Raw genomic sequence first — 18,451 nt, forward strand, 5'->3', positions numbered from 1 at the left:
AGTATTTGATAGTACAATTTTTTCATTTATTTCTAAGCCATTTTAATGGAACAAGTAGATACACTGCTGTTTTTTATAACATGAAAACTGTCTGAAATTTTCTTGATTTAGTTTTACTATTACCATAATCAAGACCAGTAAAAGTGAAATTAATAAATGGGAAATACATAAGCTATATAGTGCAACAAAAGTTTTATACATATTCACCGGGAGACAGCTAGTATTTTTCATAAGAAAAACGGCAATACTTCATTATTTTTTGTGTGATTTTATTGTTAGGCTCTCATTGGGCCAAATTTGCTATGTCAGGAAAGATTGTTGCATATAATCTTAAAGCAGAAAGAATTGTAAGCTGCAACAAATAAGCAGGTAAAGAAATATAACAAAAACTGGTCTAATGCTGTAATGATTTCATCAATTCAGAGTTTTCAGGAAAAGTTATTTATAATATCTCTATCTGATAGAAGTGAAGAAAATAAGATGCGTAATCTGAAAAGCAGAAATATCACCCTGTTTATCTGTGTGCAATCCTATGAAATCACAACACTTTTGACACAACATGGCATTGCAGTCTTAAGGCCGGTGAAAATCCGCAAGAAAGCAACTTTTCAAAGCTTGATAATTGGAGCTTTTCTTCAAATTTCTCAGCTGGAAAGCGATAAAAATTCACAAAGCTTGCATTGCGGTGTTAAGTAGTAGTGTAACAATAATTCATGTTAGTATTTATTCACATTGTGTTTATCTTCTTTTACAGATTAACATTTTATTTTGTAACTACAATTAGTTATTACAGTCCTGTTTTTTCTTTCCTCACTAAGGAAAATCTGGCCAAACTGCAGCGAATGTTTTCCAGAAAATGGGAATTCATTTTCATGCAAGCAGAAGCACAAGCAAAGTAAGTGTTACTGTCATTAAATTCCTCATTACTTAAATTTTTTTTCTATAACAATTTGTATCAAGCATGAATTAAATAACTGCTGTTTTCTTATTCTGTTTCACATGCATTGAGATAAATAACAACCTTGTGTTTATTGTAGCCTTGCAAATTTTCAGCAAAACATTGACATAGGCAGAGTAGATAGTACACTGATTGAAATACTTTGAGTATCATAAACATGAAATTTGCACCTTGTTTTTCTGCTTCTCTTCCTGTACATGTTTGTCATGAATAATCATGATAATAACGTAATTCTTATTTTGTGCATATCACAATGTGTGCTTCCAAACAACTTTACCATTATTTTAGACATCCTTATTTATTGTACTACAGAGTTTGTCGTTTTTGAAACCTTACAGTGTTTTTCCAAAAAGAGATCAATGCAAAGTATTATTTCATGCGTTAAAATGCTTATCAATATCAAAATAGTTTAAAGTGCGTAATAAATCCATCTTAAAAATAAATCTGTCATTAACTGATGGAAAACATAAAAAGGTTTATTCAACAAGGATACTGTGAATGTCTTTTGATTGTACTTTCTTGTTTTTCTCTATAGCAGCTTGTTTACAAGTCTAAAAGAAGAATCATGTCAACAATAAACAAACAAGAGGGTTAGTTTTATGGGGTAAACAAGCTACTAAAGTTATACAAGAAGGGACGCTTAAAGACGTTTTCAATTCATCAATGTAGTTTCATTTATTGGAGAAAATACCTTTGGAAGGTTCGTCATCGGGGGTTTATCTTTACTCAATTTACCTATATTATGGGAGCATTTAAGAGTGAAGTACTAACTTTATAGTGGCTCCTGAAGTAGTTCAATAGTTTTGTGGCAATCAATCCAAATTTCCTTTATAAAAGAGAACACAACAGTTCATTAATATATGAATAGGGTGAATTTCTCTAAAAAGATGCCATGGTAATGAACTATGAGATTCAACATCAGAAGCAAGACCATCTCTTATCTTCATACAAGACAACTACGTCACATGACCCTACGCCATTGCTGCGGCTTCTCGTCTTCATAATGGAAATGCTTGGCAAGAGCTTGGGGGCATCACACGCTTACATGTAGACTACAGCACACACACAGATAAACACACGCAATGTATGAGACACTCGCATTTATACACTTACTCATTCCCACTTGCATGCTAATGCTAACACACACTCACACTCTCTCTATCTCTCTCTCCCACACACACACACACACTCAAAGCAGACCAGACCTGGTAGATGATAAGGCATAGTGTAGTTCAGTACACAGACATACATTCTGTCTACCAAAGCTTGCTTGGCCAGCCGCAAGGAGGCTCTGAATGTCATTTTAAATGCGTGAGACACATGCTACTGAATGCAATGCAAAACTATACTTGCTAACCTTCCCTCCTTCTCTATACACCCTTGTTGAATTTAAGATCAAATCTTACATCTCTAATGGTGGATGTCTGATAACATGAAACTACAAATTGCTGATTATAAAGGGAAAAGAGAGATATTTAGGAGACATGAAAAGTGGATCTGTCAGCTAAACCAACATAAATTGAAATTTATAGTAAATAGCTCATATTATTGAACTGGAGTATAATAGCATAGACAGGGCAAGCTCTTATTGAATTCATGAAACTTAACTATCAACTGTCATTGAATGTTGCCTCAAAAGCCATTTCCTCATGTAAAATTAAATAGAAATGAGATGAATGTAATTTTTTTTTTAATTGTGCGTTGCAGACTTAATATAAGCTGCTATTTTACTCATTTCCCATGAAGCTTGATGTTACTATCAAATATCTATTTCATGTAATCAGGTTTGGGATGTTCAGAAGAAAAGGCCACTTTACAATCTTATACCTCTATGGAGATGCATATATTTTTTAATACATGCTATGATTCTGGGACTCAAATCATTATGTGAGCCATAAACATAACACATGGTGTGATGAATTGAATATAAATATGGGTGACTTTAACTGAACATGACCTCTGTATAAACTGACAATATTTCAGTTAAAAGTTTCAATTTAGATTAAAATGTTTTGGTAAAAACCTTTGTATTACAGTAGTTACGCTATTGATATACCCTGAAAATAACTTCATAAATAATGTCTTATTATTTTGTCAAAATCTGTAAATGTTGCATTTCTATTGTAAATGACATTCTTATGAGGTTGAAATTATATGTGAATATTAGGGGAAACAGACATTAAAGGAACTATTGGTCTGCACCCCCCCCCTTCTACTAAAGATGTACACTGACAATGATCTGGATGTCATTGACAGTAAAGTTAGACCCTTATTCTGCATAGTTCAAGAATTGGAAACCTTTTATAATTGGTACAATCATTTTTTAATAAAAAAATAAAAGAATACCCTGTAATAATGTTTAGTGTGCGATGGATTTACACCAAAATAATCGTCTGAAGTTACACAACATCATGATTGCATCTGAATAGGAATAGATCTACTTTTTTCTGAATCACCATGTACATTTTCTACAACATTTGTCAGTTTATAGATATTTCTGAATATTATGATATCATAATTATGATAAATCATTATTGCTGTAAAGAGCAGTAGTAGTAGAAATTAGTATTTGTATTATTATTATCATTATCATTATTACATAATTAATAATTCAATATATGAAATCTAATAAAGATATGAACATTGTTCAGAAAAGAATGTTCATTCTTGAACACAACACTAATAAACAAATAACACAATTCTCAACACATTATTAAATATTCAAAGAGCAGAGTACTTAAATAATGGACAAGTCAATAAAATGAAAGTACCCATGATACATTGCATTTGGTGGATTATTTTTAGGAAAACGCTAGCAAAAATGAAGAAATATTTGAAGCAATTTGAGACTGTGTAATACATTCATAGACTGAGGCATGTGCCTATTCAGCTTTAGACATTGCTTTAAGCATCACAGCTTGACACAATTGGTAGGTAAACAAAATTGATGGAAATAGCACTGATTATTGCAAAATAGAATTTACTAGTTTGATACTGTTGTCAATACTTCCTAATATTTGGCAAAAATTTAAAAAAAAAGTGCTAGAAAATATATATTATAACAAGAATGATTTCATCTGAAAGGAAGGCAATAGGATATCTAAATTAAAAGGAAAATATTGTATAGCTTGCGGGTAATGATTGAATAATAAATAAAATTCTGAATAGTATTTCTTCCAAATAAGAAAGTGCCAGACCATTCATATTATTGAGGAAAAGAAAATGAATTACCTTTTTAGTGCAATAATGACTCCTTTTGGACAAGACAGTAGAGTACATTTATGAATTTGTTGTTGAGGTACTGATATCATTTCTCCCGGTGTTTATAGTATTTCCCAAGTATTGTTTACCATACGACCTTGCAAAATGAAAATTTCACCTTTTATTGAAACGTTTGACACATTGTGCAAAAATGACCATTGGGAGGGATTTTATGTGTTCATTCAATCATGTAGTTACATCATTTGACTTGAGATGTTTTCATAATGAAGAATTAAGTCTTTGAGGGTTGGAAGATTATAAGTCTAATATTATAGAGAAGGAATATTTAATAACACCCAGAGACCATTTTTCTCAATATAATGTGTGAAAGAAGTCCCATACATCTTTATATGAAAATATAAAATGCATACACTAGTGATATGATGAAGTACTCATTATTCAATGTCTTTCTACTAAATACCATCATGGATGCATTAATTTGCATGGTAGATTTATCATTCAAGTAAGCTTGGTGAACTACATTAGATACCATTCACCAGTTTATAATTGTTCCCATGTATGATCAATGATATGACTGACATGAAATTGAACTTCCCTAATACTTATCTTGTGGTAATCCTTTTCCAGGGTGGATAAAAAGAGGGATAAGATGGAAAGGAAAGTGTTGGATAGTCAAGAAAGAGCATTCTGGGATGTCCATAGGCCTGTACCAGGGTGTGTCAACACTACTGAAATGGACATCAAGAAACTCAGCAGAATCAACAGAACGTTCAAGAAGAAAAAGGTAATTTTGTTACACATGTGCAAGAACACAATTAGTACCACATACATTCATTGTTTCAAAATGATAATGGTCTGTAGCGCCATACATTTCAGCATTGCATAAGTGTTTTTAAGACGATGCACGGATGTGTGGTTCTGAGCATGTTAATCATAATTATAATAATAATAAATAAGATTTAAGAAGTACATTTTCCATCTTAATACCATGCTTTTGCACATGTTTGATGACTTTGTATTAGAAAATTAAATGTTTAGTTAATCAACATTATCTTGAGCACCATCAAGATAAGTTGATAAAGTCTATGCCCAGTGTGACACTGACTGTACTGATTAGTAGTGATGACAGTTATACCGTACCATATACAGTACATTATGGGGGGATACCAGGCACGACCAAAGCAATGTGTAAAAGGATCTCTTTTTCAAGATTGGGCACGTTAGGTACGTAACGTAATAAGGGTGTCAAAAACACTCAAATACTGAATATACGTATATTTGGCTAGGAAAGCTACATGTTTACTGTCAAATTTGCAAGGGTATAAAAAATACTAAAATGCTTTATAAAGGATGTACTTTTTGCCTCAACACTACTTATTTATAGTCCGATTTGAGCGAGGTGTAGGAGGTGGGGTGGTACTAAACCCAACGTGAAGCCAACGTCCTTGATCACGTCCATGACATAAGAATTAGAATATCGCTGTACACTACTTGTTTAGGGGATCAATTCAGGGAATACTTGTCACAAGTACTGTTTTGTTTCCAATAGTTGTTAAGGGTAGGATTTCACAAGCCAATACTTGTTAAGGGGTGGATTTTCAGAATGTGGAAAATACTTGTTTAGGGTGTTTTTCAAAACCCCATGGTGGCGCCTGGTATCCACTAGTCAATGGAAGTGGCCCCCATGGGACATTATACCATATACCGTACATGTAGTATTCAACCCGTTTGGAGAAATTTCTCAAATATATAGAAATAGCGAATCTACCTTTTTTTCAGACCTTTCTCATTTCCAAGAGGAAATTCAGAGTTGTCTGTTGTCAGTATTGTTTTATCAATCTGTCGACCGTATGCGCGGGCAATCAAATAATGTGGCAATGGCTTTTTGCACTAGTATTCAACCTACCAACACTTGTATTTAACCTAGTAATGAAAGATGGCACTGTCTTGCAAACTGCCCTTGCCCCATCAGACTAAAGACTTGACCATTTTGGGATGAGACCAAATGGGGAATTAGTCAAAGCAAGAAATTGACATAGATCCGGTTGAGCAATCATTTGAGATGCATACAATCACTAGGTTGAATCTGATCTAGTGCAAAATACCATTGCTGTTTAATTCAATCCTCCATGCATACAGTGAACAGATTGATACAGAAAATACTGACAACAGACTACCCTGAAAAATGAGAAAGGTCTGAAATTACGATAAATTCCCTTTTTCTAAATATTTGGGGAAGTTCTCCAAATGGGTTGAATACTAGTGCATGTACGGTATTCTTAATGTCTACATTCAAATTTATAGTGTCTAATAATAAAAATCAACATGCTCTTAAGCATTCACAACCTGAAGTTCTAAATGCTTAATCAAATCAAGTCAGTAAAGGATATATATCCATGTGATGCAGACTGAATATCCACACTGATGACTTTAATGACAATTGAAGCCAAACATTCCTAGCACCTACAGTAAATCTATAATTATGACTTGTCAAAAAGGAAAGAATCTTGATTTAATGAAAGAAAGTGATTTGAATTTATAGACATTTTGCTTGATTTGAAGAAGCCAGTGTAAATAGATAATCATTCATATCAGCAGTGATGACAAATAAAGCCACATATTGTGTGTCTACAGTTATACATTTGGCCGCATTTTAATTTCATGCAGAACTATAATACGGGAATGATGGAAATGAAACGAAAAGCCCAAATAGGAAATTTATTGCGTTGCTACGATTTCTGCTACTACTACTACTACCACTACTACTACTACTACTACTACTGTGGTGCTACTACTTCTACTACTTCTACTACTACTTCTACTACTTCTACTACTACTTCTACTACTACTACTACTACTACTACTACTACTACTACTACTGCTACTACTACTTCTACTGCAACTACTGCAACTTCTGCTTCTTTTCTTACCGGTACGACTATTGATTAATACTATTACTACTATTACTACTTCTACTACTACTACTACTACTACTACTACTACTACTACTACCACCACCAATTACGAACAGAATAGACTATCTCCAGGATTTTGCTATGTTATATGTATTTATTATCACATGACAACAAGAAAGTACATAATTATAGAACATGTGTGATGGTGTGTAGCTTTAATGAAATATTTGTTATTCACCTAAAGTTAATATTGGTAACTTACAATATAAAATATTTTATTGTAGGTGTCATGAAATTGTACAGAAACCATAGGTAGGATCATCTAAGTTCTTTTTGTTTATTTTTGGAAATTCAACATTTAGATCAACTCTCCAAGTGAAGATGGTGATAGCAGATGTCCGTCAGATTCAGACATACAATCAGCTTCAGAAGAAAGCAAAAGACAGGTAAAATCTTCTCTAATTATAAGTCATCAGAATTACCGTTTATAATAATTTTCAAGCATTACACTATTATTTTTTGATGTCATGTTCAATTTCAAAACAACAAATGATTGATTCTTTTGCCTGTGATCATGTTATTTAATATTCTCATTTTTTCTTTTCTAATTGGAATCATCCTTTCATTAAACTTCAAATTTAATTATATGAAACTTAATGAAATTGATTGCACATATTTTTCAGTTATTAGTTGGGGAGGTCCATTTTGTACTATTTAGATTATAAGAAATTTCCTCACATTTCTTATTATTTCTTTACGAAAGGGTAGAACTTCGCAATAAATGTAGAGCTTGATAAATATAGGCCTAAGGAATTTAACATTATCCCTAAAACTTGATGAAGTAATTATTTTCTTTGTGATGCTCCCAAATAAAAATCACTATATACCACATTTTCATTTAAAATAAAATGCTGTGGTGATGACCCTTTGAAAGAGATTTAAATATTACAATTGGTTCAGTAAGGCAGTCCTTTCCTTGGACTGCAGCTAATCTTATCCTCCACCAGTAAGAAAGAAAGTTGTTATGAAAGATCAAATGATGATTGCATAAAATGAGAATGGGCTTCACATAATTTATTTTTGTTTAAATGAAAACATAATCATTTTGAAAGGTTTAGAGTTATGTCTGTGACATTATGTGATTTTCCATGTTGCAGAGGAGTAATATAATCCATTAAAGCTTGATATGGTAACTCTACTCTGCATGGTTCTTTATCAATATACATAATGTCTCTCAAGACATGTAAACATGAGAAGAGATTTGATTTTTTTGTTTGCATCCAGATTATGTATGGCTACAGCTTTGTGCTATTTTATGTTTCTGAATTTGCTATATTCAAATGCCCAGCAAACAAAATAAAAACTGCACTTGTGCTTGATATACATATAGCCATACTGAAAAAAAATGATTTTAGGTTAAGGAGAGAGAAAGAAAGGCAATTGAAGGAACAGCTTGATAAGCATGCTTGGGCACTGATTATTGTGACATTGGTGATGGTTGTAATAATGGCTTCTGTTCAATATAACAAATATACATATACTTAAGATAGCATTATTGGCAGCAAAAAGGGGAAGAAAATATTTCACTCCACCCTGATTTGTAAGATGTATTTCTATTAACAAAATTTTCCTTCAATTCAAAATTGCTTCAGTTGCTTTGAAAATTACCTATTTCTTGTTTGGATTATTCAACTTGTTAATTACTTGATGAAATATGCAAATCAAATACTTTGCTCATCTTACTATTTCTGAATGCATCTTTATAGATGAGAAGACCATAATGCATTTTTAATGGTTTCAGTTACTTAGTTTATTGAAGAGATGAGTATGACTCAAGAGAATGTAAATTTTCAAATTTTATGCAAATTTCATCAAGATTGTATTTTCAATACTATTCCCAGCATACAGATTACAATGATCTTATTCAATCATTTATGTATTTCATTATATATAAAGATTAGAACTCCCTAAACACTTGGTTTGAATCAACGGTTTACTTAATTTCTGGTGCATTGATCTTCGTTTTTCTCTCTGTTTCACCCTTTCTTCTATTTTCTCAACTGTATGTCCATGTTGGTGTAAATCCTCATTGTATTCTTTCACATTCTTCATTGCCTTAACTCCCTTCCACTAACTCACTCTACTTCATCATGTGTCAATGTTTATCTGTTATTTATCTCAATTACCCTCATTTATCTCCTTCATAATACTTCATTGAATCTTTCATTACTTTTAATCTGATTATCATTCAAATACTTGAAATAATCCATGTTTTCATTCATTTGTTTGTCTGGATATGTTTTCTTGTGGTTTTGTGTTACATGTCGAGTCATTCACTCCCTTTCATTGTATATAACACATATTGTGTCTCTCTATGTTCCTCTATTTTCATTTGATTTCTATTTTGTCCTTTTATTTTGTCATACATTTTAAATATATTTATGTATGTGTCTCCACACTTTCCTATTTTTCTTTATTAAACTAAACTGTCCATTACTCATTCTGTGAATCTTGATTTTCTTCTTTATTTCTGTGGCCTTCGATGCTTCACTCCATTGTCATTTATCTGTTCTTACTGTTGTCATTTTGGTCATCCCCTTTTCTTTTAGTATGCTGCTCTGTCTGTCTCTACCTCTCTCCTCCCTAATCTCTATCTATCTCTCACCCATTGTTGTCTGACCTCTCTTGTTCTGTTCATCAACTATTCCATCCTTCCATTGGTCTCCAACAGGAGTCTTCTCATCATCATCATCTGCACTTTGCATGTTGTTCACCAATTCTCTTCCTCACTCGTAAGGTATGTATAATTGATTCATCAAGGGTGGCATGCAGGCACCTCAAGGTAGTAAAATGCATGTTTACCATTGGAAATGCTCCACTTTACATGAATTCCATATCCATATCACTTTATTTCAGCAACAGACATTTTCACGAAAAATCCAATAACTAGCATATGCATTATGGTCAGTGGTTTGTACTCTTTCATACAGCAGGTTGTGGGTTTGAGTACCAGTCATGGCATTAATATTTCTTTTGGAAAGAAAACTGTCAGCATTGTATGGCATTCATTCCAGGTGATGTGAATGGGTACTTGGCAGGATTGATTGCTTAAATGCACTGATCATTCAAAATTTTAGATTTTGCCTTGGTCCTATCTACTCTCAGCGATTGGATGTTTCCTGAAAATGTTTGTGCCTACTTCCATTCTGCTCACAAATAAGATTCAATTTCATGAATCAACAAAGCATGTAATTTCCAGTGATTTTGATGTGCTCTGTAATGAAATGATTACACTCATAAGATAGTGATTTGTAGATAGTTCTGAAGTTAAATCTCATAATATACTAACACTTTTTAATGATACTCGTAATAAAGTATGATTGTATGTAGGAACTTACAAGTGGAAAAATTAACTTTCCTTTTAGTTTACACCAGAATTGTGTTAAATTGTAATTAAATTTGTGTTGTGGTTCAAGATTTTGACTACCAAATAGACCCTAACATATGATTTCAAGGCACCTGTATTTATAATTTTGGTAAATTCAGTATGTCAAATACGACAACTCCATGCACTATGTAGTCCCTTCTTATTCTGTGTCAGTAATAACTACAGTTTCCCTTCAACATACTCATTTTCATTTGCTCTTGTTAACTCAGTCAATAACATACTATTGTTATTAAACTATTGTGTCTTGACTCTCATTTCTGTATTCATAAGTAGAGTAGTTACTTTATTGTGGAAAATAATTGAAAAACGTGATTTTGTTCTGCAGATGAAGTTTCACAGAAAAAAATATTGAACTTCCAAGCAAAACTGTGCTGTAACATATATGTAACATCTATGTACATGTTCATGCTAACAATGAACATATATTTTCCTTTGATAATTTTATATCTATATGACTTGTAGTATTTCCTTTCAAGGAAATTGTTACATAATATAATTGCATAAGCAAAAGTACTAATGTATATAGATTGAAACATTGGTGGCTGATTATGGAGAGAGCAAAAGAGCTACTTTAGGAATTTATTAAACAAAATTATAGAAAAATTATTCGGAATCGTGAGTTTTGTTCACTCTATATAAGCTCTGAACAGAAAATAGTTTCATCCAAAGTTAAAAGAGAATTAATTTGAATTGGGAAAGTGATGTGAACATTGTAGAATGTGTTAATTTTTTTTTAAATTTTAGTTTTAAAAAATATCGGTGCCAATGTGAAGAAAAATTGTGCTTCATTAAACCATGTAAAAACTAGACTGCTTAAAAAGTAGACTTATGATCAACTAAAGAATTTCAAGTTTCTTCTTCTGATCCATCCCCCCAAAAAATAAGAGATTGTTGATGATAATGAATGAACAATAAATATAAACAAATAGAACAAATAGAATGATAATTGAATTAAGATATAATGGTATCTCATACTCTAATATGGGATTACCAATATATCGTTATCAATTAAACGAACCAGCCTAAACCTCAGCTGGTCTAAAAAACATCATTTTGAGATAATCGCGTTCAAAGTTTTGATGTTTTTCTGAAGTAACTTTGTGCCTTGAAAGAAAACCAGAGCAATTATTTTTACCAATTTAAAGCATAAATTCTATCCTTTTTTTAATTTGCAATATTTTGTTCAAAATTAGAATCTATTTTATATTCAATATTTGAAATAAAGCAAAGGTAAGCATTTTTTCATAAAATTTTTGATGAAAATCAGGGTTTTTTGGCACTTCGTAAAATCACTTTGTTAAATTACATGTATCATGGTCATCATCTTTAGCTACATTAACCATCACTTATGCTAGTTCGCAAAATTCACTCAATGCGTATGCTCAACATCTAGTTCAGGTTTATTACCTCTGCACACAATTTCAGAGACTGGTATAGTACAGAAACAATGGTTAAGGATGCTTCGTAAAATCAAATGAGGGGGGATATACCAGTTCCTGTGAAATTTCAATTTTCTCCTATGTGTTTATGGCAGGGTTTCTAAATATGCAAGTCTCATTTTCATAAAGTTGACAAAAAATTAGGTTTGTGCTGGTTCATTAAATCACTGATGATATATTGAACATACAAGGAATTGGCAGTCTCATTAGTTTTTTTGTTGTTGTTGCTATATGGCTCTAATTTCATCTCAATAAATTTTGTAGTGAATCTCATGCTTTTTCGTCTGATTCATTGTATACATTGTTTCATCCATATGTATTTCCCCTAGAGAGGAAATTGAAATGAGTACTTTTTAGACAATGCAATATTTCCTTTCAAAATTTACATCAAACAGTCATAACCCCCATTCAAATGCATTAGCCCTTTGACATTTTCCTTCTGTATCACACTTAATATAAAAAAAAAATATTTCATCTAATTTGTGTGTGTTGTGTATACAGTTTATACAATAGTATGTAGAAAGCATGTACAAAATTAATCAGCTTTGTAGTTAGTTATAACATTAGTGTCATATTTGGCTACTTCCACACCAATTTACTGCTCTGATTTAGATTTGTGTTCATTTAATTATATTCAGATTATCACTTATCAGAAATCCTCTTAATACTTTACACAGAACTCTCTTTGAGTTTTCTTATTCAAACTATATTAAAAGTAATAATTTTTTTTTTCAGATTATAACTTTGGTCTAGATATAAGTAAAAACACATGAGTAAATTCCAGTGTGAAAAATTCCTAAAAGATGGAAATGGAATTAAACAGTTTTTTTAACAATTTGCTAACCCATCCACCTGCAATATACGTGTTGGAAAAAAATATTGGTAATGATAATCGCTAAAAATGGAATACTAGACATTCTAAAATATTATTTCTTCTGCTACTTCTACATACCACTTAAGTAGTGAAATAGTAGTAATGCATCCATAATCATTAACTAAATTTTACTAGTGATATTACTTTTTATGATATTACTCATAAATATACATCCTATTTCACTTACATACCAAATTATCTGAACTTTAACCCAAAAAAAATCAATATTTGATGTGAAAAACACCCATGAATTCTTATATCTCATGTGACAACATTACATTACAATAAACAAACACCCATGAAATCTACACATTAGAATCATTGAAATGAAGACATTGAAATCTATTCTAATACTAGTCTTGAAATATTGTTGACTTTAGGTGGAGATGTTGAAAGCAAGATTAGAAAAGAGGCAGTACAAGACATCTAAGGTCGCAGAACTGTAAGTATACTACTTTCCTCTTCATACTCTATAAAAAGTATATCGATTTAGCTTCTATACACAGTATCATTCATATCACTATGTTTCTATATGCCAAAATCTTTGTGGTTGTTTAGTCATAAAGTACATGATTAATCATAGAACCACTGTTATTGCTAACACAACTGACAGTATGTGTGTTCATTAATTTTTTGCAAATTAAGCCTTATTTGTAAATGGGCTTTTTACAATAAATTTGGAATAATTCTGTGCTTAAAATTCATACTGAATACACTCATATTTATATATCTTTGGATGAAAAGTAATAGTCTGGGGGAGGGGGGGGGGGGCTACTTGAATTATAACATTAAAACCTATGTGCCACACCAAAGTCGAAAATAGGGGGCTCTGGAACTAAATCTTGGTCTTAAAAATGGGGGTCTCCGGAATGGCTCTTGAATCAACGATTGCTTTGGAACTGACCACATAAAAAATGGGGGTCCCAGAACTCATATGACTGCGCACTGTTCAAGCTCACCTCCCCGACCGGCTGAGTAGTTCATGATGGGCGCGTACTGGCAAGAAACCACAAATTTGAGGGTCTCTGGAAAGGTGAAAAATATGAATTTCTATGGCATTCTAAATTGGTGATGCTCTGGAACGTAAATTTAGGCTAAAAATGGGTGTCTCAACCACGGCACATACGTATCATACATTTATACTAAGAACCCCCTGAGAATAATCTATGAAACAATGTAGAATTAGCATAATGTGTGGAAGGTACTGCATGTGTTGTAGTTCATTAAGATGCTTTCTAAAAGTATATATAAATGAGTTTACCTCTGTAAAACTCTTTTACAATTTCTAGGTGAAATTTTAGCTATCATGAACCATTACAAAATGGGCATATATTGGATTTATATTGGATTTACATAACATAAGTGGTAGCTGCTTGCATGTGACATCACAAAATCAAAACTTAAAAACTGTATCATTCTGTTAAACTTTTATGAATGAGTCAGAAAAAAATTTACTCATAAAAAATCGCCAATGAAAGAAAACATGAAATAAATACTTGAGAAATAATATCCCTAAAGAATAATTATCCTATATAATTTCATGGCAAATTTAACATGATGTATGTTTATACTTGGATAATCAAGGTATTCTTTGAAGTGATGTAAAAATTTGATTTATGTCAAAGTAAGGCATGGCTGCCATGAATGAACCTATCTGTTAATAAAGTCATAATCATACATGAATTGCAATAATCTTCATTGCGACATATGTGATGCAATTTTTAAATAAATTGGTGGGTTTTTTTTTTTAGAATTTTTTTTTTCTAAATCACTTGGTAAATCGATACCAAGTGCTGTATTTGCTTGTGGTGCATCTACATATATTTTGCCACCTACTTATATTTTCAATTGCTATCACATGATCTTCAAAATACCAGCATATCGAGATTAGATCATCTTGTAACTGGACCTTTGGGTTGATGAATGTATAAACAAATCAACCAGAGGGCAGTATGATTGTATGGCTTAGAATAAAGGTCTATGACACTGGTTTCACTTTATCTATGTTTTTTTTCTTTTTGTAAAGAAATCAATTGATGATTATCAATTTTATACCATCCTGCAGTGGAATGTTTCCACATTTAAGTATCACATGATGACTTATAAATACTTTATTAAAAAAGCAATTCTCGTTTCATTTCCGCTGTCTTTCCTCTTGTAGACAACTTAAATGTAAAAGAATTGCAAGAAAAAAAAAAAACTCGACATAAGTCTGACTCAAGGAAATATATCAAGGAGATAAAAAGATTTTTTAAACCCCCCCCCCAAAAAAAAAAAAAATCAGTATCATACAAAGTGAAAGGATTAAAAAATCTGTGAAGATTTTTTATTGCCCTAAAAAATATGTGACATGATATAACAAAAACTTGTCATTGAAATTGAATATTTATGTGATGAAAATAATACAGAATCTATACAAATGGAAAGAAAAGAAAAGAAAGGAATACGGAACATGGCACTTAATCACATTGGAAATAAGATGTCGAGAAAAAGATGAAAAGAAAAAAATAACGGCCAAAGAAACTATAACAATAAGAAAATGAATGGACATGAATATAAAAAGTGTGTAGAACAATATAAGCCTATTTGGATCATTTCTTACAATTTTATGGGAACATGATGATGGAATAAGAATGTTAGAAAACAATACTATATGATTGAGAAGGGGGAAAAAGGAGAAAGGGAAAGAGACAACTACAGTATATTTTAAAATAATGCTGTAAGCAAATATAGATTACAGACAGAAAAATTAATATTATACTGGGGGAGAATTAAATGTGACAAGATTAAGATGAAATGAAAAATGATGAAAAAGAAGAAAAAAGTTTAATTCAGAGGAGCTGAAAGTAAGAATAAGATTAAGAAATTAGCAGAAATAAATTATGAAATGGATTATGACACCCCCCCCCCTCCCCTAAATATGTCAAATTTTACACTCACATACTGTCCATTCACATTCTCACTTCCAAATGTAATAAAGCAATATAAGAATGATTTCTTGATTTCAAAAGAAGGTAAAAATTATCCTTATATAAAGAATTATATTAACAGCTGTGCTGGAAATATTGCATTGCATGTAAACAGTTTAAAAGCATTTATATTAGTTACAACTTTATTTTCTGTGGAAAATGAGATAGAATTGTGTATGTAGATGATGATAATCATAACTTGGTTCAAAATTATAATGGTCAACTTCATTGGTTACTTGAGTAAAGGGAAAATCAAACACATGTGATTGTCATTATTTTGTTATAGTAAAAAGCTAGAGGTATAGCTCTTAATAATTAGGGATGAAGTATTTCAAAGTCGAAACTCAGACAATCTACAGTTAAGTTTGAGAGCACTCAATAACATATGTATTAGTGATACTACAGATAATTTTTATGTTAACATTACTTGATTAATGTTGTAAGAACCATAGGCAGTTACACCACATGATTATAAATTTATATTGGATATAGCTACTTAAGTCTCTTTACCTGTCATATACATTTCCTGCTATGTGCATTATAAATCAGTATTGTTACATTAAACCTCCTTCATTTGGTATAAATATTATTTCAGTTGGGTGAACGTACTTACAGTTATACTCTAGTTGAGATAGAACTCTGATATAAAAGGGTAAAATAAACATTTGAGGAGCTGTTACATAGAAATAGACTACTCATAGGGTAATTAAAATAAACAGTGGGGTACTTTACATTCTGAAACCGCATGAAATGTTTTTATAAAACCAGTCGTCCATAACTTTTTGAAAATTACTCATGAAAATGACAAATAATAGAAACCAGAGAATATATTTGAGGAAGTGTACAGTTCAAATGTTTTTTCTTTCATAACGAAAATACATTGAATATAATGGAAATACTAAAAATGACTAGCAATTAAACAGAGATCACAATGGTAAAACCCTCTTGATCATGGTTCAATGCCCTTTCACAAGAATATTCAAAAGTTGACTATAAAGCACTTAATAGGTAATCTAGTCATTCTCCAGATTACATTCACAAAAAGATGGAAATCCGCTTTCTTCAAAAGTGCTGTATGTATTAACAATAACACAATAGTAATAAGCCTTCGTGAGAATAGTGTGGTGTGTTTCTAGGTGACCAAAAGTATTAGTCATACTCGTCCAGATGATTGAATTTATAGACACACACAATGCACACACAGACACGTGTACTATATTTCCATGGTCGGCAGACTGGAGGTAGAATGGTATAAGAGGAAACAGGAAATAGTTCCAAATAATTCCCTCCCTCTCTCCCTCCCTCTGTCTATCCCTGGTTGGTAATCTAAGCCATGCGTACATTGTAATATACTGGTCCCATCAAACTTCCTGTGGTTTATTCTTTGTTTGGATTTAGTTTCTATTCACACAGTTTCTATTACTCTCCTATCTGACTTGGCATTGGATCACTTGATAGTTTCACAAGTATTACAGAAATACATACATGTATATACTTCTCTGAGTGGAGCTACAATGGTTGGAGGAGCTTCTTTCTTCATTTCATCTTGTATAAGGATGGATGTTTACAAAGACCATGTGTGATGCCCAGGGTGTGATGTGATCTTTCAGAATCAGAAATTGCCATTTGCATGTGTGTGCTATCGGAGGAAAATACTCACACGGAATTCAAGTGAATCAAATAAGTTGAAGATCATGATCTGATGTGGCAAGAATTATTACCGAGGTCATTGCGAGGGGTGTTCCTTAATGGATTAAAGATCAACCTTGACTTGGAGTTAGGCTATGGTTGGTAAACTACTCATCTCAATCGATAAAACAGATCAACAGCACGACTAGTGCAGTGTCCACAGAGTCAAATTGTGCTTATACTTCACTATTTTCTCTGATAGCATGCATAGTTTGATCGCAATTCAAACAAGGATATCTACATGTGTTGCTGAATTACTTCTCATATTATATGATGTACAGTATATGTGATTTGATGTCAAAGATTATAATATCATCTTGTATTGCTGACTGAAATATGGTAAGAACAATATTTTTACTTAAATAAAAGGGAATGTTCTAACTCATACTCTTGTTTTATATTAAAAAAGATGTAATTTATATCTGAATTAGGCCTTTTATTTTGCAGATGCTGGATACTTTAGATAGAGAAATAAATGTGATTGAGTACATATTCTAATGGTCTTTCCTAGAAACTGAAATATAGCAGTGACTGCTGAAAATACAATAAAAACTTGGGACAGTAGAAATATATTTGTAGAAAGGATTATTCACTGACCAAAATATTTGGGAAAGTGATGGAGATTTTTTTCAATGGAATATGCAATTTGCTTAAATTATTCTTTTTTTTTTGGGGGGGGGGTTATCCGGTCTTGTTTGCAAAGTGACCATGAAATGATTTTGTGCTTTTCCCATTTTTTCTTTTCCTGTTTTGGTTTGCTTGTTTCCTGTAACTGTTATTATTTTTGCAAATGTATGTATATCTATTTTTACAAATTCAATTTAGTATTTTCTGTGGCCTTTCATCTTGGAAGTGCATGGGGAAAATTCGAACACTTTTGGACAGTTGACTGCTCGACTTAAATTTTCTTCATAAACTTGATGGAAAGAAAAAAGAA

At 31.8% G+C, this 18,451-nt stretch overlaps 1 protein-coding gene across 3 annotated transcripts in view; it reads left to right on the top strand.

The window, feature by feature from the left end:
* Positions 1-18,451, top strand: part of LOC129265051 (regulator of G-protein signaling 7-like) — a 59,063-nt gene that overhangs the window by 16,166 nt on the left and 24,446 nt on the right. For 2 of the 3 annotated variants that reach the window (XM_064101823.1, XM_054903033.2), the window contains exons 5-9: positions 819-895; positions 4,808-4,964; positions 7,458-7,541; positions 9,827-9,892; positions 13,237-13,298. In XM_064101823.1, coding sequence (XP_063957893.1) covers positions 819-895; positions 4,808-4,964; positions 7,458-7,541; positions 9,827-9,892; positions 13,237-13,298 — 446 coding nt within the window. The remainder of the gene's footprint in view (positions 1-818; positions 896-4,807; positions 4,965-7,457; positions 7,542-9,826; positions 9,893-13,236; positions 13,299-18,451) is intronic. The other variant, XM_064101822.1, reaches the window with a different exon arrangement.

The sequence above is a fragment of the Lytechinus pictus genome, chromosome 7 (assembly GCF_037042905.1).
Source record: "Lytechinus pictus isolate F3 Inbred chromosome 7, Lp3.0, whole genome shotgun sequence".
Classification (NCBI taxonomy): Eukaryota; Metazoa; Echinodermata; class Echinoidea; order Temnopleuroida; family Toxopneustidae; genus Lytechinus; species Lytechinus pictus.